This window comes from Chrysoperla carnea, chromosome 3, assembly GCF_905475395.1.
Source record: "Chrysoperla carnea chromosome 3, inChrCarn1.1, whole genome shotgun sequence".
Classification (NCBI taxonomy): Eukaryota; Metazoa; Arthropoda; class Insecta; order Neuroptera; family Chrysopidae; genus Chrysoperla; species Chrysoperla carnea.
The window spans coordinates 58,561,874-58,589,125 of NC_058339.1; the positions used below are offsets into that span (position 1 = coordinate 58,561,874).

Sequence of the window (27,252 nt, forward strand, 5' to 3'; positions counted from 1 at the left end):
ATAATGTGATATGATTTATATGCGCTCCCACCATTTAATGAAATTTCATTTTTTTGGTACGGAGCCCTCAAAAACAGTTGTCCTGGACCAAATTGTAAATCTAAACCATTCTCGAATCTCCACGAACACACACAAAAAATTTCATCAAAATCGGTCCAGCCGTCTAGGAGGAGTTCAATTACATACACACGCACACAAGAAATATATATATTAAGATTTGCCATTATTTGATTGATCAGTTTTCAATGGTTAGCTCACTTTAAACAGACCCAAGTCAGATGTATCTAAAAAAAGGGTGACGGCATAAGCAGACCCGCGATAATAAGTAGCGATTGGTGTGCCATAAATAGACCAAAAAATTTTGGTGCGAATTTTTTTATGCAGAAGTAGGCAAAAATTTAGCAGTCAATGAACAACATACTGTATTAAATTTTCGTGCATCGATATATATTTAACTGAAAAACTAATTTTGACAGACAGGCTCCGTCTTTCGTCGATTAAAATCACTATTTAATAATACAGGGTTTTGCTTAATAACCACGTAAATAAGAGAAACTTTGTCAAAAAAATATTTTATTATATATAACACTAACTTATAATTAATAATATAATACCATTACATTATATTTTTTAAATATACGCCTCTCTCATTAAATTGATAACATATTTTTGCACAAAATTCCTTCCATTTATGTGGTATTATCTTGTTGAACAGCCCTGTATAGGTATCAAAATTAATATATCCCGCAAACTTGAAGCGATAAATGTGTATAGGAGTCAAATTAAAACAATATTTGTATAAAATTTTTGCCAAATATAATTTATGATGTTTTGAAGTTTGTAAAACATGATTGATTTGTTGTCAAATATTTCATGACATTTAACAAATCGCTTTGAAAATCTAAATTCGATGTTTTAAAGTACGTAAATTTTTAAATATAAAATTATTTTTTAATGTTTGGTGAAAAGGTTAAAATTGAACAGGAAAAAAAAAACAATTCAAATAAATTACATGTTCTGAAAAACTACAAGTACAATAAAATAAACCCTACATAAAACATTTAAAGATTTCTATGTATGTTTAATGATAATAATAAAACAAATTCGATTCAAACAAAAACAAAAAATACATACATGTGTAAAAAATCAATGTGATTTCTTTCGACCTCCGTACACAAAATTTAACGTTCAAAGATAGTTTAAATCAATATCAAAGTGATGATCAAGGACATCAGATGAGATGAAAAGGATACTTAGAAAGTTATCAATTTTGGAACAAATTTTTGAAATTATTTTAATTGAAATTGAAATATTTGAGTTGACCTTGTTCTTTTGAACTATTGTTTTGAATTACCTAATTATTTTACCATTCCACTCTTCGAAATGAATTGAGCCAGGTTTATTTGACCATTGAAAATCATTTTGTCGACTGTAAAATTAAACGGGTTGAGATTTATTTTGATGAGTTCTCAGAAAAGGGTGTCGTAATCATTATAAATTCCTTTATATCATATTTTGGATAGATGTTTAAACATTTCGTATAGTAGAGACAAGTGAAGAGCATGGGATCAAAACTTACAGTTATATGTTTTAAAAGCTTTTTTTTAACATCACAATGGAAATTATCAGCACTGTTATGCATGATTCATCCACACCATGCAGATTTTTTGAAGAATTTAAATGTTAAACAACTATCGGTATTAATTAATTAGTAATATCCATAGTTTATCATGATTTACACCCTATTTCAACTAAAATGAACCTCTAATTACCCGTACTGATTATACCTGAAGATGCTGCCTTCAACTTATGTAATTTTTACAGTTCACTATAGGGAATACTATCATAGAATATATGTGATAGAAATCATACACAGTATGTGATTTCTTTTACAGGCATACATCCTCTTCTCTGAGCGCCCAAATATAAGCTTCCATTTTTATTGATCGGCGTTAAAGCTGGTGTCTCGCTACGGGCATATCGATATAAAATTCTAAATTTTTTTTTTCTACTTATGAACATAATAATACAATTACAAACATAAAAGTCGCTTGAGCATCTTTAACTCGAGATAAATTTATTTAAATTTCGGATAATTAACATGGAGAGAAAAGGAGAGGTTGTGTTTTTAACAAGTTCGTTAATTCTAGAAAAAAAAAACTGTATTTGGATACTTTCAAAAAACTATTTAAACATTTACGTACTTGTTCTATGTTTAAAAAACAAAATTATTGACGGTTTCATTCTTGAGATAAAATAACTCAAAGTTATTAAATTATATTAATTATATAGTTGAACAATAATGTTTAGAGCATAAGTAGTTGAAAGTTGATATCTATTATAATACAGATTTCAATACGAGAATACGGAAGGTTGACTATGAGAATAACTCGCGTTTGTACATTAAAAAATAATTATAATAATTTTTTTGACTATGTATGTATACTAAGCGTACACAACATTTTTACAATACTGTAAAGAGAGAAACACCTTATTGAGTATGTATCTATCTATCCATGGCTTAGAGAAGACACTCATACTTCTGTATCTAAAATACAAGTAAGACAGTGACAACCTAACCAGTGACAACCAAAAAGACGAGTAAGACAGACAACATTTTTTTTCTACCTATCTCATTATTGTAAGAGAAACTGAGATAGGGAGACGAGTCGTATACCCGTCTCGCTTTCTCCTCTATGAGCAATGCGGACTTGGATAAAGAGACATACAATAAAGTTTATGGCACTCAATAAAGTTATAAAATTGGTGACTTCGACCTAAAATAACTCACCCATGACTAGTATAATAGACATAGACATCGATATCTGTCGAGAAAATAAAGCCAAGTCACATTACTATTACTTTTGCTACTACAGCTTATCGTATTATTTAAAAAACATATTTTTTACTTATATATAAATACATTATAATTTCTATATAGAGGCGCAAAAAAAGTATAAAACCAAGAGTCGCAAAGAAATAAATACAACAATTCATTTCCATTCACAGAATAGAAAATGATAAAACAAACAGAATTACTGATAATATAATATACATATAATATTGAAGCAAAATCAGTGTTTTGAATTTATCATGAGATTAATTGGAGATTTAAAAGGAGCATTTACCAATAACAGAGGCTTGGGATTAAAAACCACTTACGCTGTTGGCTACTACTATCGTATAACGGAACGAAAAGCTAGGCTATATGTATTTTCAACGTCGTTGTCGTTGTATTAGTAAAATAGTCAAACACCCTGACTGACAGACGAACAGACAGACAGGCATTTACGTACATACGTAACGTATACACACATATTCTCGCATATATAAATGTGAAACACAAGTGAAGATGTTTTTATTGCTGTGATAATCGTAACAACAGAAGATAAAATTGTTTTTTTTTTTTGCCATCCATTCATTCCTATGTTTGTTTAATTTATTTCATTCGTTAATTGTGTTTTGTTTTTTAATTACATTTTTTTGTGTTCATATATTTATTCTATACTAGGTATATATAGGAGCACAGTATTCAATTGTTTTTTTTTTTTTACTATTGTCATCGTACAGTTTTAGGGTAATTTTTTATTTTTCTTTATTGTAATTTTTGTATTTGTTGGGAATGGTTAAAAAAATTTAATTTTTTTTAAATTGCTATTATTTATTTATATATAAATATATTTAGGGTTCAACATTTTAGTGTAATAATCACTAAACGATCTATCATTCTGAACACACGTCTAAAAGCTTTTTTCGATCAAGATACCTCAATTTTATACAAAAACTTTTATATAATAGTATTTTGAGTTCATATCACATATACCATCGTGGTATCATGCTGTTTAATTTATAAATTTGGTAAATCGACATTTGCATTAATTCGAAACCCGAAGATTGGTTACTAGTTTTTTAAGCTTTTGAAGATTTAAATCGACAACAACCATCTTGAACTTAAAGGGTCCCCTTAAAGAATAAAGAACTCCCCTTAAAGAATTACCCTTGTGAATATTTTTAAGTTAAAAATTGATTATTTCAAAAACTATTGAAAATATTTCAAACAAACGTTTATATGGAAAGTTTTCTAATATTTGATTACGTTTAGAGTTTAAAAAATAACAATAAGCTTTTGAAAATAGGAAATATCATAACTCAAAAAAATATCCGGAATATATACTGCACTTTAGAAAGGGCAAACAATTCAATTCTTAATCTGATAGTTAATATAAACAAAAAAAATGTATAGATTCCTACTGAGAAGGGGGTTTTATATTAGTGGCTCGTGGTTTGTAGGTTCAGTTATACTTTGAAAGCTTTGAAGTATAACTGAACCTTGTAGATTTACAACATTTTTCTCTACTTAACGATAATTTATATTAAAAAAAAAAATTTTTTTCTATATTATATGGATCAAATTTATTTTTGTAATCTGGCAATTAAATATACTCAGGTATTTTCATAAATTACACAAGAAATGTTTTTGTATATATAAAAAAAAATTGATACAAATTACTTTTCGCATATTATAAAATGAATTGCGTTGCGCTCATTTTGTGTCAGCTCTCTAAAATGGCTTAGCAAAAATAATATGTATACCGTATGTTGGTAGTAGCGTATCTAGGAACGTAAATACGTGTTAACTATATTAATAGTATAAATTTTTCTGTATATAGAATTAATTCGAAGGTTTTATATTTCATTTATTATTGTAACTATTTGAAAAAATTATACAATAATAATGTTCGGGAACTAGCAACGTTTTCAAGAGTTTATATTGTGACCGGTGAATTCCGGATATTTCTTTCGTTATTGAACTTCGGTGCGTATGAAGTGCGTCTTGTGACTCAGAACGGTTTCGTTAACTAACATTGAAAGGACGCTAGTAAAACAACCGAATTTCTGCCTGGAAAATTAAAATTATATCCCTTAATTATAAAGCTATATTTATATATTTGAAATATATAAATAGTAAAATTAAAGCTACACTATATTTGAAAACTTTTTTTTAATTTTTAGAATAATACCTGGAGCAGTGTTAACAACGGCAAAACTGTTTGGCAAATATAATTTATATTGCTAAAAATTACCATAAAATAATTTTAAAAGCTTTTCTTGGAAATACACACTAGTAAATGCAATAATCGCAACCACTTTCTGGTGCCAGACATATTTCTTCCTTATTTAAATTCAATAAGAAAAAAAATATTCAAAATTCAGACGTTGAAAACAACTTTATTGTTATATTGCAAGCCATTATATACAAAAACAAATGTTGAACCTTTTTTTACTCTCTGATAAAGAAATTCTCTTAGAACTGCTTTGTAAGCCGCAATGTACCTGCTCTTACGGATGTGTGTTATTATTGTTGCCGGCCTCGATTTACCGTGTCATTCAATTTACGTTTACTGTGTTTTTAGTGTAATTAAGTAAGAATTTGTGCTTTATTTATTTGTATTTAATGTTAATGATTCTGTTAATATAGTTAAATATTTGTGATTCTTATTTGCTGTTAAAAAAGGTAATTTTTTTCATTAAATTTATCATACTCAAAGCTTTTTGTTTATGTGTTACGTTTTGTCAAGCAAAATTTTTACTATCAACGCAAAGTTTAAGTATTCTTTTATATGTTTATGGAAAAATGTTGCGTGAACTTGCGCCTTTTCTTTTAAAACTAAGAAAAGGATAGAGATTAAGGTAGCTTAAGGCAAAAGTCAAAAAAAGAAGCAAGCAGTGTTCCACTGAAACTTTGTAACTTATAATTACAAGATCACCTTACGTGAAAACAAAAGCAAGCATAGATAAGAAAAAAAGTGACTCAAACGCAATAAAAATTTAAGAAGAAAATCAAATAAATTTGGTTGAAGACGAATATTACTAAAAAAATTTTTTTTATTTTTGCCAAATAGAAGATACTTTTGCATCTAAATAATCTTTTGACTCAATTTTTAGCATAAAAATCCCTTCACTATTTTTTGTCCGAAAATTTTGTATAAATACTCCACTGTGTCTCGGTTTAAAACTAACCTGTAGTGACTACATTATGTTAAACAAATTCACTTTCTACAACATTCTACAAAATATGATACCCAAACTATGTAATAAAAATTCATCACATTTGTAAATTAAATTAAAATATCAAAAATGCCATCATATGTTTGTTATATCTAAAACATTAAGTCCTTATTTGTTTTAATTCATTCTCCTTCCAATCCCATCAAGTAAAGTACAAAATATTAAAGATATTATTATAAAAATGATCATAAAAATTCTCTATATTGGCAATAACAACATTTCTTATAAAAATATTTAATAAATTTTTATACTTATTTGAATGTTACTTATACCGAGAGATGATGATATTATGGTTTTAGCGTTCGATGTGGGCGATTGAATTTTTATATATAAAACTTGTATTTTCTTAAGTGGTTATAAACATTTGAATAAAAAAATTTATTGTTTATGGTATCTTAATTTCTTTTATTGTGACTTTTTTTCTCCAAAAACATTGACTTCAAAATTAACGATAGAAAACCAATGTTGAATAAATTATTTTCAATCTTTTTATTTTTTTCTATTAGTAAATAAATATATTCTGAATTGAAACAACTCTGAAAGTACCAAAAATTATGATCGTTATTACTGATAGACGTTACAAGTGATATGTACATTTATATTAAATTGATCATATGTGCACACGTTGGTCGTTATTGCTGTCTAACTCGATTGAAAATTGGTTGTTATAACCTATATACAGTGTGTCTTTAAAATGAAGATACCCTCACATATCCGTTATTTGTGGGAATATCGACTTGAAATTTTGTATAGTCATACAGGGTGGTGGGTTTCATTTTTTAAGATATTAAACCGAAATCAGAACTTTACACTCAGCCTACTACAAATTGCCAAATAAGACCGATTCTTAATATTTTTTTGCCTTAATTTTAAGACTAGTGTGCTATGGAATATAAAAACTGGACAATTTGATAATTTAATAGTGTAATGTATTCAAATATTTCAATAAGCTTGCAATAATTTTGAGTAAAGAAAAAATTAAAAATGCAAATTTTGTCATGAAAATCGGCATATGGGTTATAAAAAATATTGTAACCAACTTTTTTTATTAATTTTTTTCGATATCTCTAACCATCTCTGACGCTAAGCAAAATATTCAGAATCAGCCCTATTTGTCAATTTTTAGTAGGCTGAGTTTAAAGTTCAGATTTCGGCTAAGTATCTTCAAATATGCAACCCATCCTCCTTTATGACTGGACAAAATTTCAAATCGATATTCTAATAAATAACGAAAATATGAGGTTGTCTTCATCTTAAATGCGACACACTGTATATATTAATATTGTTTGGATTATTCGTACGAGATTTTCCATTAGCAAATTTTACTAGCCGTTTACTCTGCTTATCTGGCACTTCCTCAAATGGTTTTAAGAAAATCACCATCACTTTATCGCCATGTTTAACAATCGTTGCGTGCAGACTTCAACTCAGCGCCTCGCTCTTGAACATTTTTATAACTTCTATTATATAATTAACATTAGTTTTCGAACAGTCATTTTATTATTTATACAATGACATTTGAAAATGGTGGTATTATTAGCGAATTTCCGAAGGAAATGGAGCAATTGCTTTTTTCTGGCGATGGAATTATGAAAATTTCTCTCTTCAAATGTTCATCGATCCTACCTTATATAGATACCAAAAATGACCATCGTTAAAATTTATATATAAAAATATATGTATCTATACGTTTATATTTCTGTAGCCTTTCTAGATCGCAATTAAAGGTCGAATTTTGTATCAAGAAGGGTTTTGGTATTTAAATTAATGAAGAAAATCGACCGGTAAACAATACGTAGGAGGGTGTGCCAAATACAAAATAAAAATTTTTCAAAATCAAAAATATTTGTGTATTTTTTTATCAGTTTTAAGCAAAAAAGTACTCGATTGCAATATTCGATTTTTTTTAAATGTGTTATTTGTTCAATCTCTGAGGAAATTCGTTTAGCTTACACAGCTCCCGCGCCAAGAATTTTTGTTTAATGTGTTATAACATAAATGAAAAAATTTCCTCGCGCAGCATACAATTCGGTTCTACACGCAACAAATATGGTATATCAATCTATGATAGGTGTTTATTCAACTTTCGAATAAATAGTATGTATAACAATTTAATTAATAGTAATGATCTTGTAAATTGGTATTATACACACATGTCTTAACACATCAAATATACCGATAAACAATTCTATTGAAGCTACTGAATAATTTAATTTCAAATAATTGTTCATAAATTTAACATTAAAGTTGTGTGTGTGATATAGGGTAAGTCGGTATTATGTGTTGCATCTTTTAAAATGTTTACACATATATTGGTTGTACACAAACATTAAAATATGATTACCTCTAATTTCTGTGTTTAACTGTAAATTATTCTTTTCGCTTGAAATATAAGTTCTAATTGACCATTAGATGATGCTGAGGAAATGAGGGCACGGTGCCCCATTTTCTTGCTCATACTTCGAAGGGTAATTTGTCAGTGCTTAGTAAATTAAGGGATTACTTAGCACAGGGATTTGTCTAGTCATGTCTAGAGTGGTATGACTTCGATGCTGCTATACTACCTTAAATTGTTAAAAATGCAATATTTTCAGGTAGTACCAGCGCCAAGGCAAGTTTAGACTTGTGTTTGAAATTAATTGTACCTTATTTTCGACTTTGATTATGAATTTTGTTAAAACTTCTTGAATGTAGACGAAAATTAAAAATAAAATATTTCGATATCTGCCTTTCGATATTTCAAAAGATATCTAAATAATTAAACAAAATTTTCAATTTTCACTATTTTGAAAATTATTCCACATATCAAACAATTTGTTCTTACTTTTCGTCTGATATTGCCGAACTATAACATCATTCGCCATCAAAATTAAAAAAATGTTTTTTTTATTTGTGTCCCCACTACCGTTCTCATAAATCTTTAATTAGTCGGTCACAACGGGTTTCTTTTTGCTTTCAATCATTTATTAATATTTTTACTTTACATAGTTTTTTTAATTTCCATTGACTAGTTTTGGAGAAATCTATGAAAACATATCCATCTACCATTTTCCCATAACCCCATGATAAGTCATTTATTTATTTAAATAATCGGGCATCCCTTCCTGAAATATTCAGAATTGATTTAGACTTAGTCAAACTTCATATAAAAAAAATCAAGTCTCTAATCTAAAATTACCCTGGCGCTCGTATATCTTTAATTTAGTAAAAATTCAATTTTTAATTCACTAGAAAATCCAATTTTTTTCTAAAAAGCCCTTTTCATGCAGGTATTTCAAAATTGTAAAAAAATAATTTGCAAAAATTGCTGGCTTTTACTGCGTTTTCCCCATCCTCTATTTTCAAAAAATACAGTTTTTAAAACTTTCAGTATGAAAAAAAATATATACTTTTTCACCGACTTCAAACAAATCGAGGTTATCAATTCGACTATATTTTCTTTTAATGTGTGTTATCTCAGAACTTTCGACTGGGTGTACCGATTTTTATGATTCTTTATCTATTTGAAAGCTACGATAATATAATGTAGTTAAAATTATTGTTATTTTTGGAGTCGGTGTCAGCAAAGCAAATATAAGAAACTGTTCTGTCAGAATTTTTTCCTTGACTGACACCGACTACAAAAATAACAATAATTTTAACTACATTATATTATCGTTATTTTTTTTTTACTTGTAGTTCATATTAATTTGTTTTGGAAAAGTTTTCCTTTTGAAGTCGGTTTTCTTTTTGTTAAAAGTTTTTTTTTTTTTTTTTTTTGGTTATATGAATATTACAAAGCTTATTTAATGCATATACATATTTTACATCATGCAATACGCATATTTTCTATTTAAATTCATATTTTCACTATGTAGTATATATATATATGAGTGACTAAATGGTGGTATATGTGGCGGAAGGGCGGGAGATGTCTACGTTCAAGTAATATAATAACATCTGTTCAGCTAAAACTGAATATTATGATATGAGATTGGCACGTGTATAAAATACTATTAATAAAGAGCGTATGTAAAGGAATGTTATATACGAGTATAAGTGGGAAGGGTTTAGTACCAGGGATCAAAATCCACATTTATGTGGTTTTTAAAGTAATTTTTTTGAATAATACTATGGAAACACTTTTACTCGTCAACACTCTGTATTTGTCTTTGATAGTTTAAATATTAATAAATGCTTTCGGTAAAAACTAGTGATACATGGTACAATATGCACGATCTATAGTATGACCATGTACAATGAATCACACACTACTATTACTTGAATCGTCTCTATTAAAATCCATTCTCTCTACCGATTGCTTTCTAGTAATTATAATTTGTCTTCCTGTAATTGCTGTCTTTGCCGAAAAACTGTAGAGTGATTCTAGGTACATTGTATTCTGGATACTACACATTTACTTATTATATTATATTTTTGTTGTATGGAAGATAATATAATATATAAGACTAGCTCGATCTGTGAGGAATTTCTCTCTCTTAGTTACCGTAACCCGTGGCTACCCTCTACCCGTGACTAAAAACAACACACAACAAACAGCAAATTTTGTAGAAAAGTGGTGAAAATATCAAAAGTTCTTAAATAATTATTAGGAGAACATGTATTAAAAATAATAATTTTATGTCTAAAGTATAAGGAGAGCATCTGTTAAAACTAACATGATTACCTAATAAACTTATTATGATTTTTTTTTTTTTTTCAAATTATTTGAATTTATGATTTATAAGCGGTACATTTTTAGACCGTCTGAAAATCTTTCAAGCCGTACGATAGGAGAGAGCTGAATGAACCTTCTAATATTGGGAAAATCATTAACGGCCATGTGGAAACAGTCTATAAGGAAGTTATAGCCAAATTTAGTCAAAACAATAGCAATGGTCTATGGAATGACTAGTCCATTTATACGTTCGAACAGTACTGTTTTGAGTAGCTATCGGTTTCTTAACATGAACCTAATTATTAAGAATATATTAAGAAGTCGATTGACCGTCTCTCACTCGAGATAAATTTAATTAAAGTTCGGATAATTAACATGGATAGATAGTATAGGAGAAGTTGAATTTTTATTTCTAGATAAAAAACTAGATTTGAGATATTTTCAAAAAACTATCTGAACATTCATATATTTGTTCTGATTTTGAAAAAAAACCAATGTTATTGGGCGTTTCATTCTTGAGCTATAATTACTTAAAGTTATTAAACTTTATTGTTGAACAGAATCTGTTATATTAAAAGTATAAGTACTTGAAGAGAGATGTCTATTATAATTCAAACTTTAATACGAGAATACAGAAGATTTATTACGAGAATACCTCGCGATAGGACATTAGAGTTAAAAAGAACACTTTATTTCACTATGTATGTATACTAAGCATGTGCACTGTTGTTTATATAGAATACAACATTTTTCCAATATTGTATGGAGACAACAGCCCTAATATGCACCTTTTTCGCCAACGCTTGCCCAAACCCAGTTAAAGTATGTTGTTATCGTTATTCTTTTTAATGACCCCGGACGACGAAATAACTTTCTCAATAGTAAATCTTAACCCACCTCAAGCCTTCCGAATGAATATCGGCATTGTTAACCGAATCCTTCAACTTAACCTATAAATTAAATGGTGTACCACTCGGTTTTTATGATTACGTGCTTTATGATTCCTTTGTATCTAGTGTCTGCACGTTGCCTATCTTTGCATGTACATACATTTCTACATACATACATACATACATGTTTGTACGTTTGTTGCGTGTGTAAATATACATATAATGTACCTATATCTATATATTATGTGTGTATGTGTGTCTCTTACTAATATAACAAACATTAGGTAGCATGAAAATGCTTTTACTAAAATAAGCTATGCCGTTTCATCATCATCATAATCATTATCATCATCATCATCATCATCATGAATATTATTATTAATCTTAGTGTGTTAGTGTTACCAACACTAAAACTATAAACGAACTGTCTACACGTTAACGTTTGTTTAATAAACAGTGTAATCATTTCAAAAGTATCCACTCTTAATAACTCTTGACCTGATGTGATTATTGTTTTGTGTGAAAACATGTCGATTTATATATCTAGGGGAAAGTTAAAAATGGTACCTAGAGTATTTTCGGTTTCATTTCTTGACCCCAACTATCCCAACTGAGAAATTTCAAATGGCAGCTCCTGTCATGTTAAAGCTCATTTGAAAAAATATATAATTCTCTATTCAACCATGATAAAAAAAAAAATGAAATCGATCGATTGCTTCTTAAAATAGACTACACAGAAGATGGAAGTTATCCACCTTTAATAAGTCTTGACCTGATATGATTATAGTTTTGAGTGCAAACATGTCGATTAAGATATCGAAGGGGGTTCAAAAATGGTATTTAGAGTTTCATCCCCCGATCCCCAGCTACCCCAACTTTGAAATTTCAAATTGCAGCTCTTATCTTGTTATCTTATTTGGATGTGCATAAAATTTTCTATTCAACCATGATAAAAAAATGAAATCGATCTATTGTTTCTTTAGATAAACTGCACAGAAGATGGAAGATATGAATTCCATCTTCAGTGTAGTCTTAAGAACCAATCGATCGATTTCATTTTTTTATTATGGTTAAAGAGAGAATTGTATGCCCTTTGAAATGAGGTATCACAAGGTAAGGCTTGCTATATTGAAATTTCAAAGTTGGGTTCCCCCTCGATATTTAAATCGATGTGTTTTCACACAAAAAAATAATCCCATCAGGTCAAGACCTCCAACCATATTATAGAATACTTTAACTTTGCCTTGTTACAATAAATTTTTTTTCCTTGAACAGCAAATGTTTAATTATATTAATACAAACATTAAAATTAAATACTAATAAATAAAACGCAAACCTTCGTCTCCAATATAAATCTTTACTTAATTGCTCTAACAAACATACAGTATACATAAATTGAATGACACGGTAAATCAAGAGCGGCAACAATATTTACATGCATACGAAAGGGCAGCTAGATTCTGACAAAACAAGGCGGGGGCCGAAATTGAGTGAACTCAAGTGGCCTGTTTTTGATTAAATATTTATCTAACTACACCAAAAAAACAATTTGCAATGCATATCATTGAGTTTTCTGACTTTTGACTAGAAATTTGATATAAATACTGTGTGTACTTTCAAATAAATGAAATATATAATACTATTAGCACGGCATGATGCAGTATGTTCTGACACAGAGAAACTTGATTGAGACTTCTAGCAACAAAATGAAATCCTAACTTCAAATTAAACTCTTAACTGCTGCTTAGATTTTCTAGCTTGATATTTTCATATAATAGTGGTTTTTATTTCTCGTCACATCAGCTAATTGTTTGAAATACTGTTTAAATTGCATTTAAATGATGTTTTTCGACCGTAGAAATTTATCACTTATAGTCTTATTGTGTAAAAAACCTTAAAAATAATTTACTTGTTAACATGTAAACAGCTTCAACAACCCAACAAACTTTGAATGTGGTACTTCCTTATACAACAACATATTTAACTTATATAAACACATAGCTGACTGTTGTTCTGATCTTTGATATGTTGATTCTACGGTATATAGTCAAGTATAGTGAATGTGAATACAATAATTTTCTAAATTATCGGAAATATTTTCATTTACAATCTTTGTTCATCCACTACAAACACCGTATTACTTCTTGAAGTACTGAATTCCATGTTAAAATTGATACAAATATATATATAGAGAACTTACGTTCTCAATGAAAAAACAAATGTTCATCAAACTTGTATTGGTAACGCTGCAGTTTGTACAAAACTTTTGTTTCTAATTTTATCAAAGCTATCTGAAAATTCCCGTCCTTACTGTCATAAATCGTAAATGCAACTTAAACCAAATTTGATTTTAATATTATCTTTAGCAAAACCATATATCTATATGTGATACATTCAAAAAACTCTGTTTAATCGGAATAAAATGACTCATGATGCAGATCAATACAAATAACTTATACCATAATAAATATTCGAAAAATCTCTATCAATTTAATTCTAGAATGACAGAACTTCAAAAAAAGACAGAAGACAAACTAAAAGACTAAGCAAAATTGAAATGATATGATGTCTAAGCTTAATGATAAAATTTAAACACACAACTATTTAAAATATTCAGCAAAAACAAGAATTGTCTAACTAGTAAATAAACTTTTTTTAAGAGATTGCAGGCGTTTTAAGTTTGCAAGCCTGAGCAAGATAATAATAATAAATATATAATAATGTGGTTTAACCTCCATTTTTCAGGCATATATCTATAACAGATGCCACCCACATCATGAGTTTTAATCTATATGTATTTTAAACTACATCCCAATATACAACTTCGTTACTTCGTCCTTATACAAGCGACGACAGTGTGATCAATTTACCGCTCCATTAGCTATAATTGATCGTACCGTCACTGCCTGGATTCGATCCCGCATCCTACCAGTCGCTAGACTAACGATTAAAGGAGATGGCGCTTTTACTCACTCGACCACTGAGCCGATAGGCCTAACTTAGATTTAAGTGCGTTAATTCCAAGTTCGTGTATAATAACAGCGAAAAATAATTACTGATATTCAAAATTCTCAATATAAGTCTGTTAGCCCTCATAGTCGCATTTTTTGCGTTTCGGCATAACACTAACCAATTGACTCAAGTTTACACCACAAACCTTCACTTTTGCTATAATATGAATAGGTTTATTTTCGAACACTATCACTATCACGCAATAACTCGAAGTTTGCATGTATTATATGAGATCGAATTTCAGTTTATATGTAAAAAAGCGTTTGTGTATGATTAATTAAACCCTTTCATTTGATGTCCCAAACACAGCATCATTAAAAAAAATTGAATATGCTCTAGATGACGTCAATTGTTATTTAATATGACATAGCATAGCATCAAGACGCTTCTTAGAACGTGGACCATCAAGACGCTTCTTACGACATAACGAGGAGTTATGATGGAACAGGTGAACTTGCATATAATTTACCCATATGCATACCGGTCCTTATCTTTGCCCTCCTTTTTGTTCCGCCGTAGTCGGGTATAAAGAACAAGCCCTTATGTGGGAATATAATCAAAACACTCTATACATTGAGTGCATAATATATCTTTGTGTGAAAGGACACGATGAATGACCTTATTTTGGTTGGTTGCTTGCTTGAAAATTAGTGTATATCTCTCTTTACGGAGAGTAATCTATGATAATGTTTGTTCATGGTGTTGGGTTCATCTTAATTAGAAAAAATGTTCTACAAACAGCAAATATAGTACGTGAACTTTATTAAAACAAAGTATAGAGAAAGGGTCATCTAAAAATGGTTTGCTCTAACTCTCTAATATACTTCTCTACTCTTTGATGGCCATATAATTATTATGAAAAGATTGTTTGTCAGAATAATTAGATCACACACACATATTATGCATACAAATGTAATGTGTGTGTGTGTGTGTGTGTGTATAGACATATAACCAAGGTCGACCCATCATAATTTTGATGTTCTAATTAAAATTTTACTATTAAATAATTTGTTTCCTACCATTATCATAAATTCCAGATTAAATATTTTAAGTTTTACGGTTTACGAATTAAAATATTCTTTTAGGCTCTCTGTGTAATTAAATTCGTGCACGAAATGTTTAATGTTAATATTTATAATAAAGGTATTATCTTTTTTATGACAATTAGAAACTTTGATTGTTGAAAAAATCATTCTGTTTTGGCCCAAAATTGGATTCTTGCAATAACCTGAGAATTCTAAAAATGTGCAAAATGGCTTTAAAAATACGTTCACATATCAAAACTTACAAACTTTCCATCACGAATTTTTCTATATTCATAGACTATGTCGAAATGTTTATGATGAAATAGTTTTGCTTCTATTATTTATATTTAATAAGCTTTTTCGCAGTTTTAAATTTTCAGGTTCTCATAAACATCTATTTTTTTTAAATAAATTATATGTCACTCCGTCAGATATTTGGAAACAACGAATTTTTCCCATAATAATACGAGGTCCTTGTCAACCCTAGTAGCTAAGTTGATTAAGGCGTAACCAATTCACAACAAAAATTTAATTGTCACAGCAAAAATTAATTTAAGTAATAGTTGTGATGGGCTTTGAAAATAATTGAGGAGCTGATATATGGTATCACAATGGGTTCCATAGCCTAAGTGTGGATAGCCAATATAACCTAGCCTAACCTAATACGAGATCTTTTGATACAATAATAACAGCTCAAAGCTTACTATATTTATCAAATATTTTTGTATACAATCTTTTTAACTATAGGTTATTGATTTCAAAACAGACAAATTATTTTATTGGTCTCGGGGGAAAATTGGTGTAGATGGATGTGTTAAGATTTGAATACTAATCATAAATACCTTTCTGCCGGCCATTTTTCCTCAAGACTGGATCTCATAAACCCATTCAGGAGCGAAACATAAAGAGATAAGTATGACGAAGCTAGCTACTACTTGGATCATTAATTATTGTTAAATAATCTTAAAATTAAAATCATTCGGAACAAAAAATATTATATTTAACACAATTTTTCCCAAGAATCATTAGCTTCATAAAATCAGGTATAGGAGAGGCAAATTTTCGCAAAGTGGCGTAGATCCATTGCTATCTATATGTCCATGTTTCAAGATGCAGCTGTGTCGAAAAATCCTCCGTGTAAATGTTTCAATTTTGCAGATTTATATCTCCTCCTTATTGTGGTTACGAAATATGGTGAAAAACGGGAAATTCGACAGATATATCACACGTATTTTCTCGTTTATCTGCCGTAACATTATATACCAATAGTATGACACAAGGTGTCATATTGGAACATATCCCAATAGCTAGTGTATTTTAATTTTTAGTTTTGATGTCGACAAGATGGATTAACTATATATAATTCACCTATAGCTCACCTAGAGGTGGTGGTGTTAAGTTGAACTCATTGCTGTTGATGTTCACTTGTTCGTTCATAAATCACGCATGTCATTTATCGCGTATGTATAATAATAGTAATAATAATAATAATAATACATACATACATACATACATACATACATGATTCATTAGTACATTACATAATTATAATAAAGGCATCACACACATTGAGCCTTACACCTAGTTCATAGTTATTATAATAGTATAGAAATCCCTAGATAATATTCAACACAACATATGTACTCTATACATATAGGATCTGAGTAAAAACATGTATCAAACTGGGATTTTCAATATTCTATGCATGGCGTACACTGTTTTTATTTTGTAAATACCTGCTAGTATTGGGAAAGTCACTAAAATACGTCAAAAGTCAATATGGCAATCATAAGCAGACTTGAATATTTTTAAAAGCAATAGCAATGGTCTATGGAATTACTAGACCATTCAAAAATAGCCTATGTTTTATTAAACAGTTACTTCATTCATACATTTCTAAATATAATATAGACCCCTTTTTGAAGCTGACTGACTGACATACTGACTGAATTTTAAGGCACTTCTAACGTGCTATTTTTGGTATTTGAAGCAGAATTGCTAGAAAACTTACGAAAAACCACTCAAAACTAGCGATTTTTCTGTTCTATACATACAAGAAAGATAGGATTCACCAATTGACTCGAAATAAAATTAAATTAACAGAAAAGTTCAAAAATTTCATTTTCTTCAACGAAAACATTCCACACCCCCTGGAAAATTACTAAAACTATTTTTCAAATTTTCCCATCTTTCTTGCTTGTATAGAATAGAAAAGCGTTATTTTTGGATGGTTTTTTCGAGCGCGTTTCTCTTAACAATTAACAATCAAGCATTAAAAGGAACTTGGGCCATTTTTTCAGGATATTGTTGAATAAGCTTTATACTACAAATACAAATTTGAAACGTACTAAAAATCTGAAAATCTGATTTTTTATAGACTTATTGAGGAATAAAAATCGTTAAAATCAAATTTTTCGAATTTTTTACGTGAAAAATGTCTAATAACATTTTTTGTTAATTTTGACTCCAATTATATGATAAAATTACGAAGCAATTCGATCAATATTACTTATTTGCTTAGAAAAAAATTAGTTTAGACAATATCCTGCCGGGTAACCTACCGGCAATCTACACTTTTAGGTTCAGAAGCTTGTCTTAAACGGGAACCTGCAAAAATTTTCCATGCGAAAATTAATCATGCCCAGAGACGGATTTTTCCGCGACAAATTTTAAATATTATACAATGATTAACTAGGAAATTTCAACTTCTGCTTCACCTTCTTTGAGGCATTCTGTATATTAGGTAGAAATGTGCATGTTAAGTCTCTAGGGAGAGTATACTCTATATTTTGTACATACTCCCAAGTGATAAACCTGATGTTCCTGTACTCTCCATTCTACAGTCATCTCTCTTTCTCGTTTACTCATGCTACGTGTCGGGGTTGCCAGATCTACTCTACTGTTTTTTTTTTACTACGTATATGGAATTTCAAAAAAATCTTAAAAACTATCCAACAACAAAATAAATTGTATTTTAGTTTTTTTCCCTAATCAACTACTTTTGACTAAATTTGTATATTTTTTTCGCTTTTACTGATAAATAATTTGGATTTCATTGCTGCGTTTAATTAGATACCCAAAAATTCAAATTATCACAGATACCAAATATTATAGGTACAAAAAAATTCAATTTTTTGAATATATTGGGGGAAGAAGACCCGTCAAACAGTTATTTATCACTTAAAGTTAAACTCAATACAAAATACTAGGCTGTATAAAATTTCACGCAATATCCTAGAAAATACTGGATTTTTCGTCAAATGAAGCCAATTTCTTTAATTTTTGTGTCTGTTCACAGTTTTTCGAAATTCCGAATCAAAAAGTCATTTGTGGTTTCTTTAATTCTCCAATTTTGATAAAACTTAGGGTCTTAAAAAAGTACAAAAACTGTTTCATTTATTTATTTTATGCACAATTTTTGAGATTTAAATGAGAAATAATCATAGAAGTTTGAAACCTAATAGGAAAACCTTTCCGCTGATTATCCGTGAATTATCAGCTCCATAATTATTTTGAGAAGCTGAGTACACTTCCTTCATGCATATGCCTTGCACTAAACTAGCGAATCACAACTATGAATTAAATTAATGTTTCTTGTGACGGCAGAAATATAACCTTCTAGCCTATGCAAACCGCGTACGGAATTGGCTACACTTTCACCAACTGAGCCAATAGGGTTGATTTCAGTAATTTTATAGTTACTGTTTTTGAATCTACCGCTTTTTAAAGGTACCACCTACAGCTTTTTCATTCCAATACTCTGGTAACCCTATTTGTTTATACATGTGTTCTATATAGATATATTTGTGTGAACTGAGTAAAGCTGAGCTACACTGAGCTGTTGTTACTCATCACATGAGTAATTAATTAACTTGTATACATATACCTGTGTAATGTGTTTGATAATAATAATAATATGTAATAACGCTGGTTTATTGTAAATTCTGAAATGTTTATAATATTCATTGAACAAACAAGCGCAAACAAACAAACAGAAAAAATAGAGAAGGAATATATGAACTTCAAACAAAAATAACCTACCTAGAGTTAGAGAGCACGTAGATAAAAATTCTTTGATATTTTTTTTATATTTTGTATAATTTTTTACAAAATTCTAAAACAAGAACAAAATAAAGTAAATCAAGTTTCAGCATATAATCAAAATGATGATAAAACAAGGGAAGGATAATAGACATAATTATTTGAATGTAGAATGTATAGAGTGGCACAAAATTGACGTTGGAACAAACAGTGATATAAAGAAGGGAAATCTTATGAATAATGAATAAATGCTTATTTTCGTTTAAAATTTTGATAATTTCCCCTGATTAATATTAAAATTTAAAAAAATTTGTCTCTGTTAGTATTTTTCTCTTAGATTCATATTTACGATCAATGCAGTAAAATATAAAAGTTCGGTAAACAACAAACGATAATTAACAAATCCATATCTCGTTAATGGTTCAAAAAATGTAAGAGAAATTTCTTCGTTTTTGAGCACCTCATATGTTATCAATGACTGAATGTTTCTGCATCAAATATAATAGTTAAATGAAATTTTTGTTTACTTGTTTCAGGAAATCGCTGCTATTTTGATAAGTTTTGAACGACATGCGGAGTGGCAATCAAAAGAAGTTAAAATAAGGTAAGAACTATTTCCGCATCCGAAAAATTTGTCGGTGTTTTTTAAATTTTGTAAATTTCACTTAATTAAAATTTTTAATAATTTTATTGATGCATATTTTATGATGCAGGCTTACAGTTTATCGTTACGTATGTTTTAATAACAATCCACAATTTTGCTGGCATATACTCTATAACCGAAATTTTCCAGGACTGTTTTGCAAAAATATAACCAAACTCGTTGTCGCATTCCTGAGTTTCCTCCCTCAAAGATTGGGTAGCTGTGAATTATTACACAACTTTCATAGTCAAATACGATATATATAGAAAGCGAGTCGCATTAGAGTACTAAAAAGTCACTGAACTGGCCCGACAATTTTCACTTAGTCTCCTTGAATTTAATTCTTATTTTCTTGATTAGTGAAATAACTATTTTTTATCTATAGTTTGTACGAAAAAGGTGAGCAGCCAAACCTTTTTTTTTTTAAATATTGATTTCCAATAAAAAAGAGTTATTTTCTCATGTAACACTTCTTTTTTGATTAATTTACCAGTATCTACCCCGAAAAATATGTCACTATTCGAGCCACTCACAACAAAAGCTTTACTAGCCTATTCTTGATCATTTTCATTCAAGTTCATTCTGAAAATAAGGATTTATCAGTTGTTTTTTGCACAAATTAGAACTCGACACCGTTTAATACTATAAAAATATATATACGATAAAAATTCAAAACTGAAACAAAATTGGCGTCAGAATTTGTACATATTTTAAGGCGAGCTACACTTTAAAGTACAATTCTTTGACTTTTTCGAATCGGTTTTAAATTTAAGTTTAAATAAAACTAACTCACATTATGATAAAAATGTTATCTTTTCAGTCATTTATTGGTGCCATTGTTTATTTTTTGCTATCTTTGCTTATATTTTTTCAAATTATATACTACGCGTATATTGATCATTTTATTGAAAATCATTTTCTACAAATTGTATTCATAGGGAAATAATAACTTTTTTTTTTAAAACATGTTTTTCAAAAAACAATTTTAAAAAGTTAATATTCCATTAAAAATTAAAAATAACAAAAATTGAAAATTTAATAAACAGGAATTTGTAATTGATAAATTATACAATATATTAAAAATTGACTAAAAACTGTTCGAATGAAATTAAAAAATATCATGTTAACATAATTTCACGGTAGCGCTATTAATAAAACCCTCTAGGGCTTTCGTACATATTGATGGCAGCTGTTTAGTTCTATCTACAGCCTATACTGACTGTTAGTAATAGGTATAGGTACAAAAAAAATTATTTTTATGCTGTGAGGTATAATAATATACCCAATATACCGTATGTCCCAGTATGTCCAGGTAATGAAATATCACAAATGACGTCAAACAAGCAATTTAGCAGCCCTAAACAGGCTTAAATTTAAAATAAAAAACAACAGTGATCTATGGAATGACCAGATCATTGAAAGAGTGGAATTAGATAGTTAATTCATCATTTCATGGTCTCCAGGAAACGAAGAAATACAGTTAATTTAAGTAACCTACATAGATCTTGTATGAATGCATATTTGAGTATTTGAGACATGTTTGTCTATCAGTTTTCGAAATAAAGCATAGCTTACTTCATATACTTACATCATTTTAGTGTTGTACATTGAATCATCATGAAGCCATCAAATAATAACTCCAGCTCAACTCATAGAGTCATAGAACATCTGATACGTCTCTTCGAATAGCAAATATTGCAACGAAAGATTAAATAAACTCTAGTTCCCTCGACTTCAAAATACGCAAATAGTTACATTTAAAGTGGGACATGCTGTATATAGCAATAATTTATATTCTAATTATTTCAATAAAAACATATCCAATCTGTAACATTGGTTAAATTAAATGATTCACTTTTAATTATTTCCGTTGTATGGACATCATCTACCTTTTACAACTCAATAATAAACATTAATACCAAATTGTTTTTAAATTTTATTTTTTTCCGAGGGGTTGGGGTGTACGTATTCAAAACCGTTAGTGGCATTATTATTAAGTTCTACTTTTTTGTCGTTAATACACAATTATAAAAAACCTAAATAATTGGTTTTGTATTTGTTAATTTGTTTTAAATCCAACATCAAAAATTTCAAGTCACACTAAAATCAGTTTTTTTCTCAAAAATCTTTGTTTAATTTTTGAAAGATTTTTGATCAAAATTCCCAACACATCACTTTTCGAAAAATTTCATCTTAAACATGAGAGAAAAATCTGTTTTTCTATTTTTGAAGTCATGCACATCGGGAAGTAATTTTTCCCCCAAAATAGATTTTGACAAAAAAAAGAACCAATAATTCGAATGCAAAAAAAAAATTTTAATTTTAATATTTAAAAATTTTATTTATTCAAATAGTCGAAATTTTGAAGAAAAAAATATATTGGAAAAATTCGAATGGCTTTTGAAGGGGAATGAATAATACTTTTTCTCATTCTCGACTTTGTGTTTGAGGAAGTTTGAGCTTAGATCTTTTTGCAAGTTTAAGTTAGAACTTTTTTTATTCATCATATACAGCACGTCAATAACTTTCAAAGGTGAAGTCGGGTGCTAACATTTTTGTTCAGTAGTCTTATATTTTGAAAATAAGTCAGTTTATAATAAAAGCTTAAAAGATTTTAAAGTTCATGATTCATTCTCGCAATAAAAAGCAAATCGAGATAATTTTCACTTGTATACAGAACTTGTAAATAAATGTATGTAATAAATATTGTTGGCTACACGGTCGTAATAATGTTTTGTAATTAAATATTACAAAATTCATTGAATAGGATCAAAAGTCGTTGAATAATAAATAAAAACTTTTACAATTGTAAATAAGATAATTAAACTACAAGCAATTACGCGGTAGTTGAAGTTCTTCAATTCACAGTACACTACAGTACACTACAGTACAGTTCAGTAAGAGGTAGAGGTATGTCTTATGAAATTTCCGATAGGAACTTATTGTTGTCATCCTGAAAATTGAAATCAAAAGTTGGTGATATGTCAAGCGCCTATCATAAAAGAGTTTAAATCAAAGATACTTTTTAACAACAAGCTTTTATTGTTCTAAAAAGTACAAAATAATTTTTAGGAGTCACTCATACATGACCATTTGTAAAAGCTTATTGCGCTAAATATAAAAATTGAGTCGCAAGATTCCACTCGAACAAACATTGGGGTGGTCTGAAACATTGTTGATATTTTATATTGAGCGCCTTAAGCTTTTACAAATAGTTCTCTACTATAAAATTATTTTCTACTTTATAGTACAATTAAAGATTGTTCTTAAGAAGTATTTTTTATTTAAAATTTTTAATTTAAAACCAAAAATATATATATACCAAATATGATGGAAACGATGGAAAAATCAGGATGCCATCATGCATTGTTATCCAAACTAAGCGGGCAAGTAAAATTTCAGCCCAATCGGTTGACAATAACTACTACAAAATTGAGTTACAAGATTCCACTCGGACAAACATACATACGTACATACATTGCAAGTTAAATAAAAGCTTGTAAAATTAACCAGATGTTCGTTCCTTTGGAAAAACTTCAAACGTTTCTCTTACGTGCATCCACTACTCGAGCAGTGTCCAGCAAGCAACATCTATAACTAATATTTCTGATGACTGGGAGTGGACGAGACTTCTTTTTTACCATTTATTTTTAACTTACCTATATTTACAATTAGCTATACTTACTATCTCATAAAAAACAAGGATACAAGTTGTAAAATTTAATGCATACGTATTATGTATCAATGGTATATTATGTTGTTGGAATAAAGGTACATCACTTTGCGTATATGAAACAATACCTCTTCAAAATTGAACGGTATGCTTAAAGCTTGGTTATGGTAAGTATATAACAACTTACTCACCAATAACCAAAAATTAATGTAGAGTATTATATATTAAACAACATGCAATGATTAGCTTTAACTGGACCGTCAGAAAAATTAAATTTTTATACTTCAAGAAAAAAAAAGCCTTGACAACCAGTCTTCGGCCTACCTGTATTCTGATAAAATACGCTCATTAAATACAAATATTGTCCAATTAACAGCAATATCTGCCGCGGTACTTTGTACCCTACTTATTTTTTCTTACCCTAATAATTCATCAATGTATACAATATTTTACTAAATAAAAAATTACAGGACGGGTACCATAGGTCATACCTCCCACAACTTGTATTAAACTGTGTTCAACAGTGTTCATTCATTTTCACTACTTGATATAACCAAAACATATTATAAGAAGTAGTAGAAAAGTTTGTCTATTCTATGTTAGTTATGTAATAGAGTCGAGTTACTTCACTACTTAACTAGTAAGTGTAGGTACTAGACTTCTTCTATGTTGTTGTTTCTATAAAGGTGATGTAGAGAACTAAAACCTTCTAGAAGTAGTATTTAATTAACACATGAGAGAAATGTAACAGGATTAGATAAAATATATACTGTCTGTATATAAGTGTATGGGGTAAGATGTAGTGCCCAGAAAGCAATGTACCTTGAATCATTCTGAAATTTCTTGACAGATATTGGGTTAAAAAAACCAGTTGAAGCGTCCAGAATAGAGAATACTTGTAAGAAAACCTTTCTTACAAGAGAATACTTGTAAGAAAAATTTTCAGTGTTCCAATCATTTACATTATACGTAGCTGTTCTCTAGAGTGAACTGTATAGATTACATGTTGAAGAGAACGAACGTATTGATGATCCATGCCACGCTATAACATTGATCACACATTGATAGCTGTTTAATATTTAAATATTCAAAAATGTTTATAGTATTAAGGAATAAGAGTGCTCCAAATAGGTACTTGCTTCGTTGTGATATTTTAAATAATAGCCTTAAAAAATCAATAAATGTTAATTTTGATCCCAGATACTATACTCTCCCCTACATACAAATATAAGACTACTTGACTGAAAGCACAGGAAGCTATATACTAGGCAGCCAGAGTAACAACAGATTTAACTTAACTACTTCGTAATTACAATTGTTGATTATATGTCGCTTGCCGCTCGTCGCTTATTACAGTCAGAGCCAGCAGAACAAGGGAGTAAACCAAGCCCATTGTATTTACTTATTTCATTCTACTATATGTACAAAACAAAACTTTAAAATAGTAAATAATTAATTATACATATTATTACCTATATCGGAACAATTAAGTATTAAACAATTTATTAAGTTCTATTCGGCTATACAACGTGCTCCAATTTTATAAAGTTTAAAACAAAAATTGTAGAGGCAAAAATATGCTCGCAAGAAAACATTTTACTAATTTTACTAGAATTACTTCTGCTGAATATATTTGTTTTTAGTTTTTTTTGGAGATTTAGATTGTTTCTTATCAGTTATCATCAAGAGGTGACTTTTAAAAGACCTCGTAAATCTAAGTAAACTTCATATTGCCCAGGCTCCTATAATACGATTTTAGAGCTGTACAATTTTTGCTTAAAACTTTTTTTTGTTTTTGTAGATGCTTTTTCTTTTGCACCAACGCTACATTTAGTTTAGATAATAAAAATGATTATTATTTAGATTAATGAATGCCTGCTATTTTCTTCATAGACTGGTCATTCTACATTTTTCGAGCCAAAGCCAAGATACAGCAATGCAATACATGCAAAAAATCTGAAATTTACCGTAGAATCCAATGAACTATTTTTTTAAACTTTTTAAGCGCGGGATCACATTCAAAATGGCTGAAAAAGTTGATGGAAAACAGTTTTTTTAGATTTGTTTAAAATACGCTTTGTATAAAAAAGGTTTGAACAAAAAATGTGTAACTTTTTATTTCGGATCTAGCCTAGTTACATGTCAACAAATTATCAAATAACAATTTATTGAAGAAAAAAAAAACTGTTAAAAATTGTATTTTTGAAAAGCCCGTATGTCCTTGAAAAAAATATATTTTTAAACGACGCTTAGTGAAAAGTTAGTCCTTAATTTGCTCAAGAAGAGCGTTTTTGCAAATTTGAATAATATTGAAAAATTTGGGAAAACATCGCTTTTATCGACAAAAAGCCGTTTTTCTATAAATTTCAATAGCTCATATACGGTTGCTTTTTTATAAACGTATCTGTGCTTAAAATTTTCTTCAATAGTTGCCTGAATATGTGCGAATATTGCGCGCTTGATTAATTGATCGGTAACATTCGAAATATCGGGCGAGAAATCGGTTGTGAAACATTTTGAAATACATTAATTATTTTTTCAATTTTTTTATCTAGTATATTTGCTGCTAGTTGATATTTATATTATAAGTGAGGTCTTAGTTATTGTTTCCAAACTACGCGCAAAATCGTGTTTTTTACGATCATCTGGAAGATGCTAGTGTATTAAGTCAGTAGAACGTACAATCGAAAAAACCCTCTCTTGAAACAGAATTTGACTATATAATTGGACCGAAACACAAATGCCTTGAGTCAAGGAATATATTGCAACTTCCAATAACCAAGTATTTTCCGATCAAAAAACATTGATTAATAAGCCCCAGCTTGTATAACAAACAGACATTACACTTATAAATATTTCTGAGAGGGGGTGTTAAATTCCGTTCTATGCACAAGGAATACTTTAGATGACATTTGTTTTTAAGTCTTAGTTTACAATTATAATTCACTTACTCTAATGCAACTATCTAGTACATATAACTAGATACAGTCAATTGAATTAGGTAAAGTATATGATTAAATCTTTATCAGTTTTAATGTTATCTAAAAGGTGCTTTTATTCGTTGTGTGCGTAGTCATGGTAGGGATAATAAAATCGATGCCAGCGCTTTAAGTGAAAAATTTTGGAGATAAAGTGGGCTGTTATGACTAATTTGCAATTATTTACATGTTAATGATATAGAAACTGTCAAATTAAAATGATTGAAAAACACTAATTAATTAAACTTAATGCATTAAAAATTG

General features: G+C 29.0%; 1 protein-coding gene across 1 annotated transcript in view; it reads left to right on the forward strand.

Annotated features, from left to right (window-relative positions):
- The first annotated feature begins 3,093 nt into the window (after window positions 1-3,093).
- Window positions 3,094-27,252, forward strand: part of LOC123296144 (calmodulin-binding transcription activator 2) — a 68,696-nt gene continuing 44,537 nt past the window's right edge. Inside the window, exons 1-2 of the mRNA XM_044877606.1 lie at window positions 3,094-3,210; window positions 20,231-20,298. Of these exons, the coding sequence (XP_044733541.1) occupies window positions 3,094-3,210; window positions 20,231-20,298 (185 nt within the window). The remainder of the gene's footprint in view (window positions 3,211-20,230; window positions 20,299-27,252) is intronic.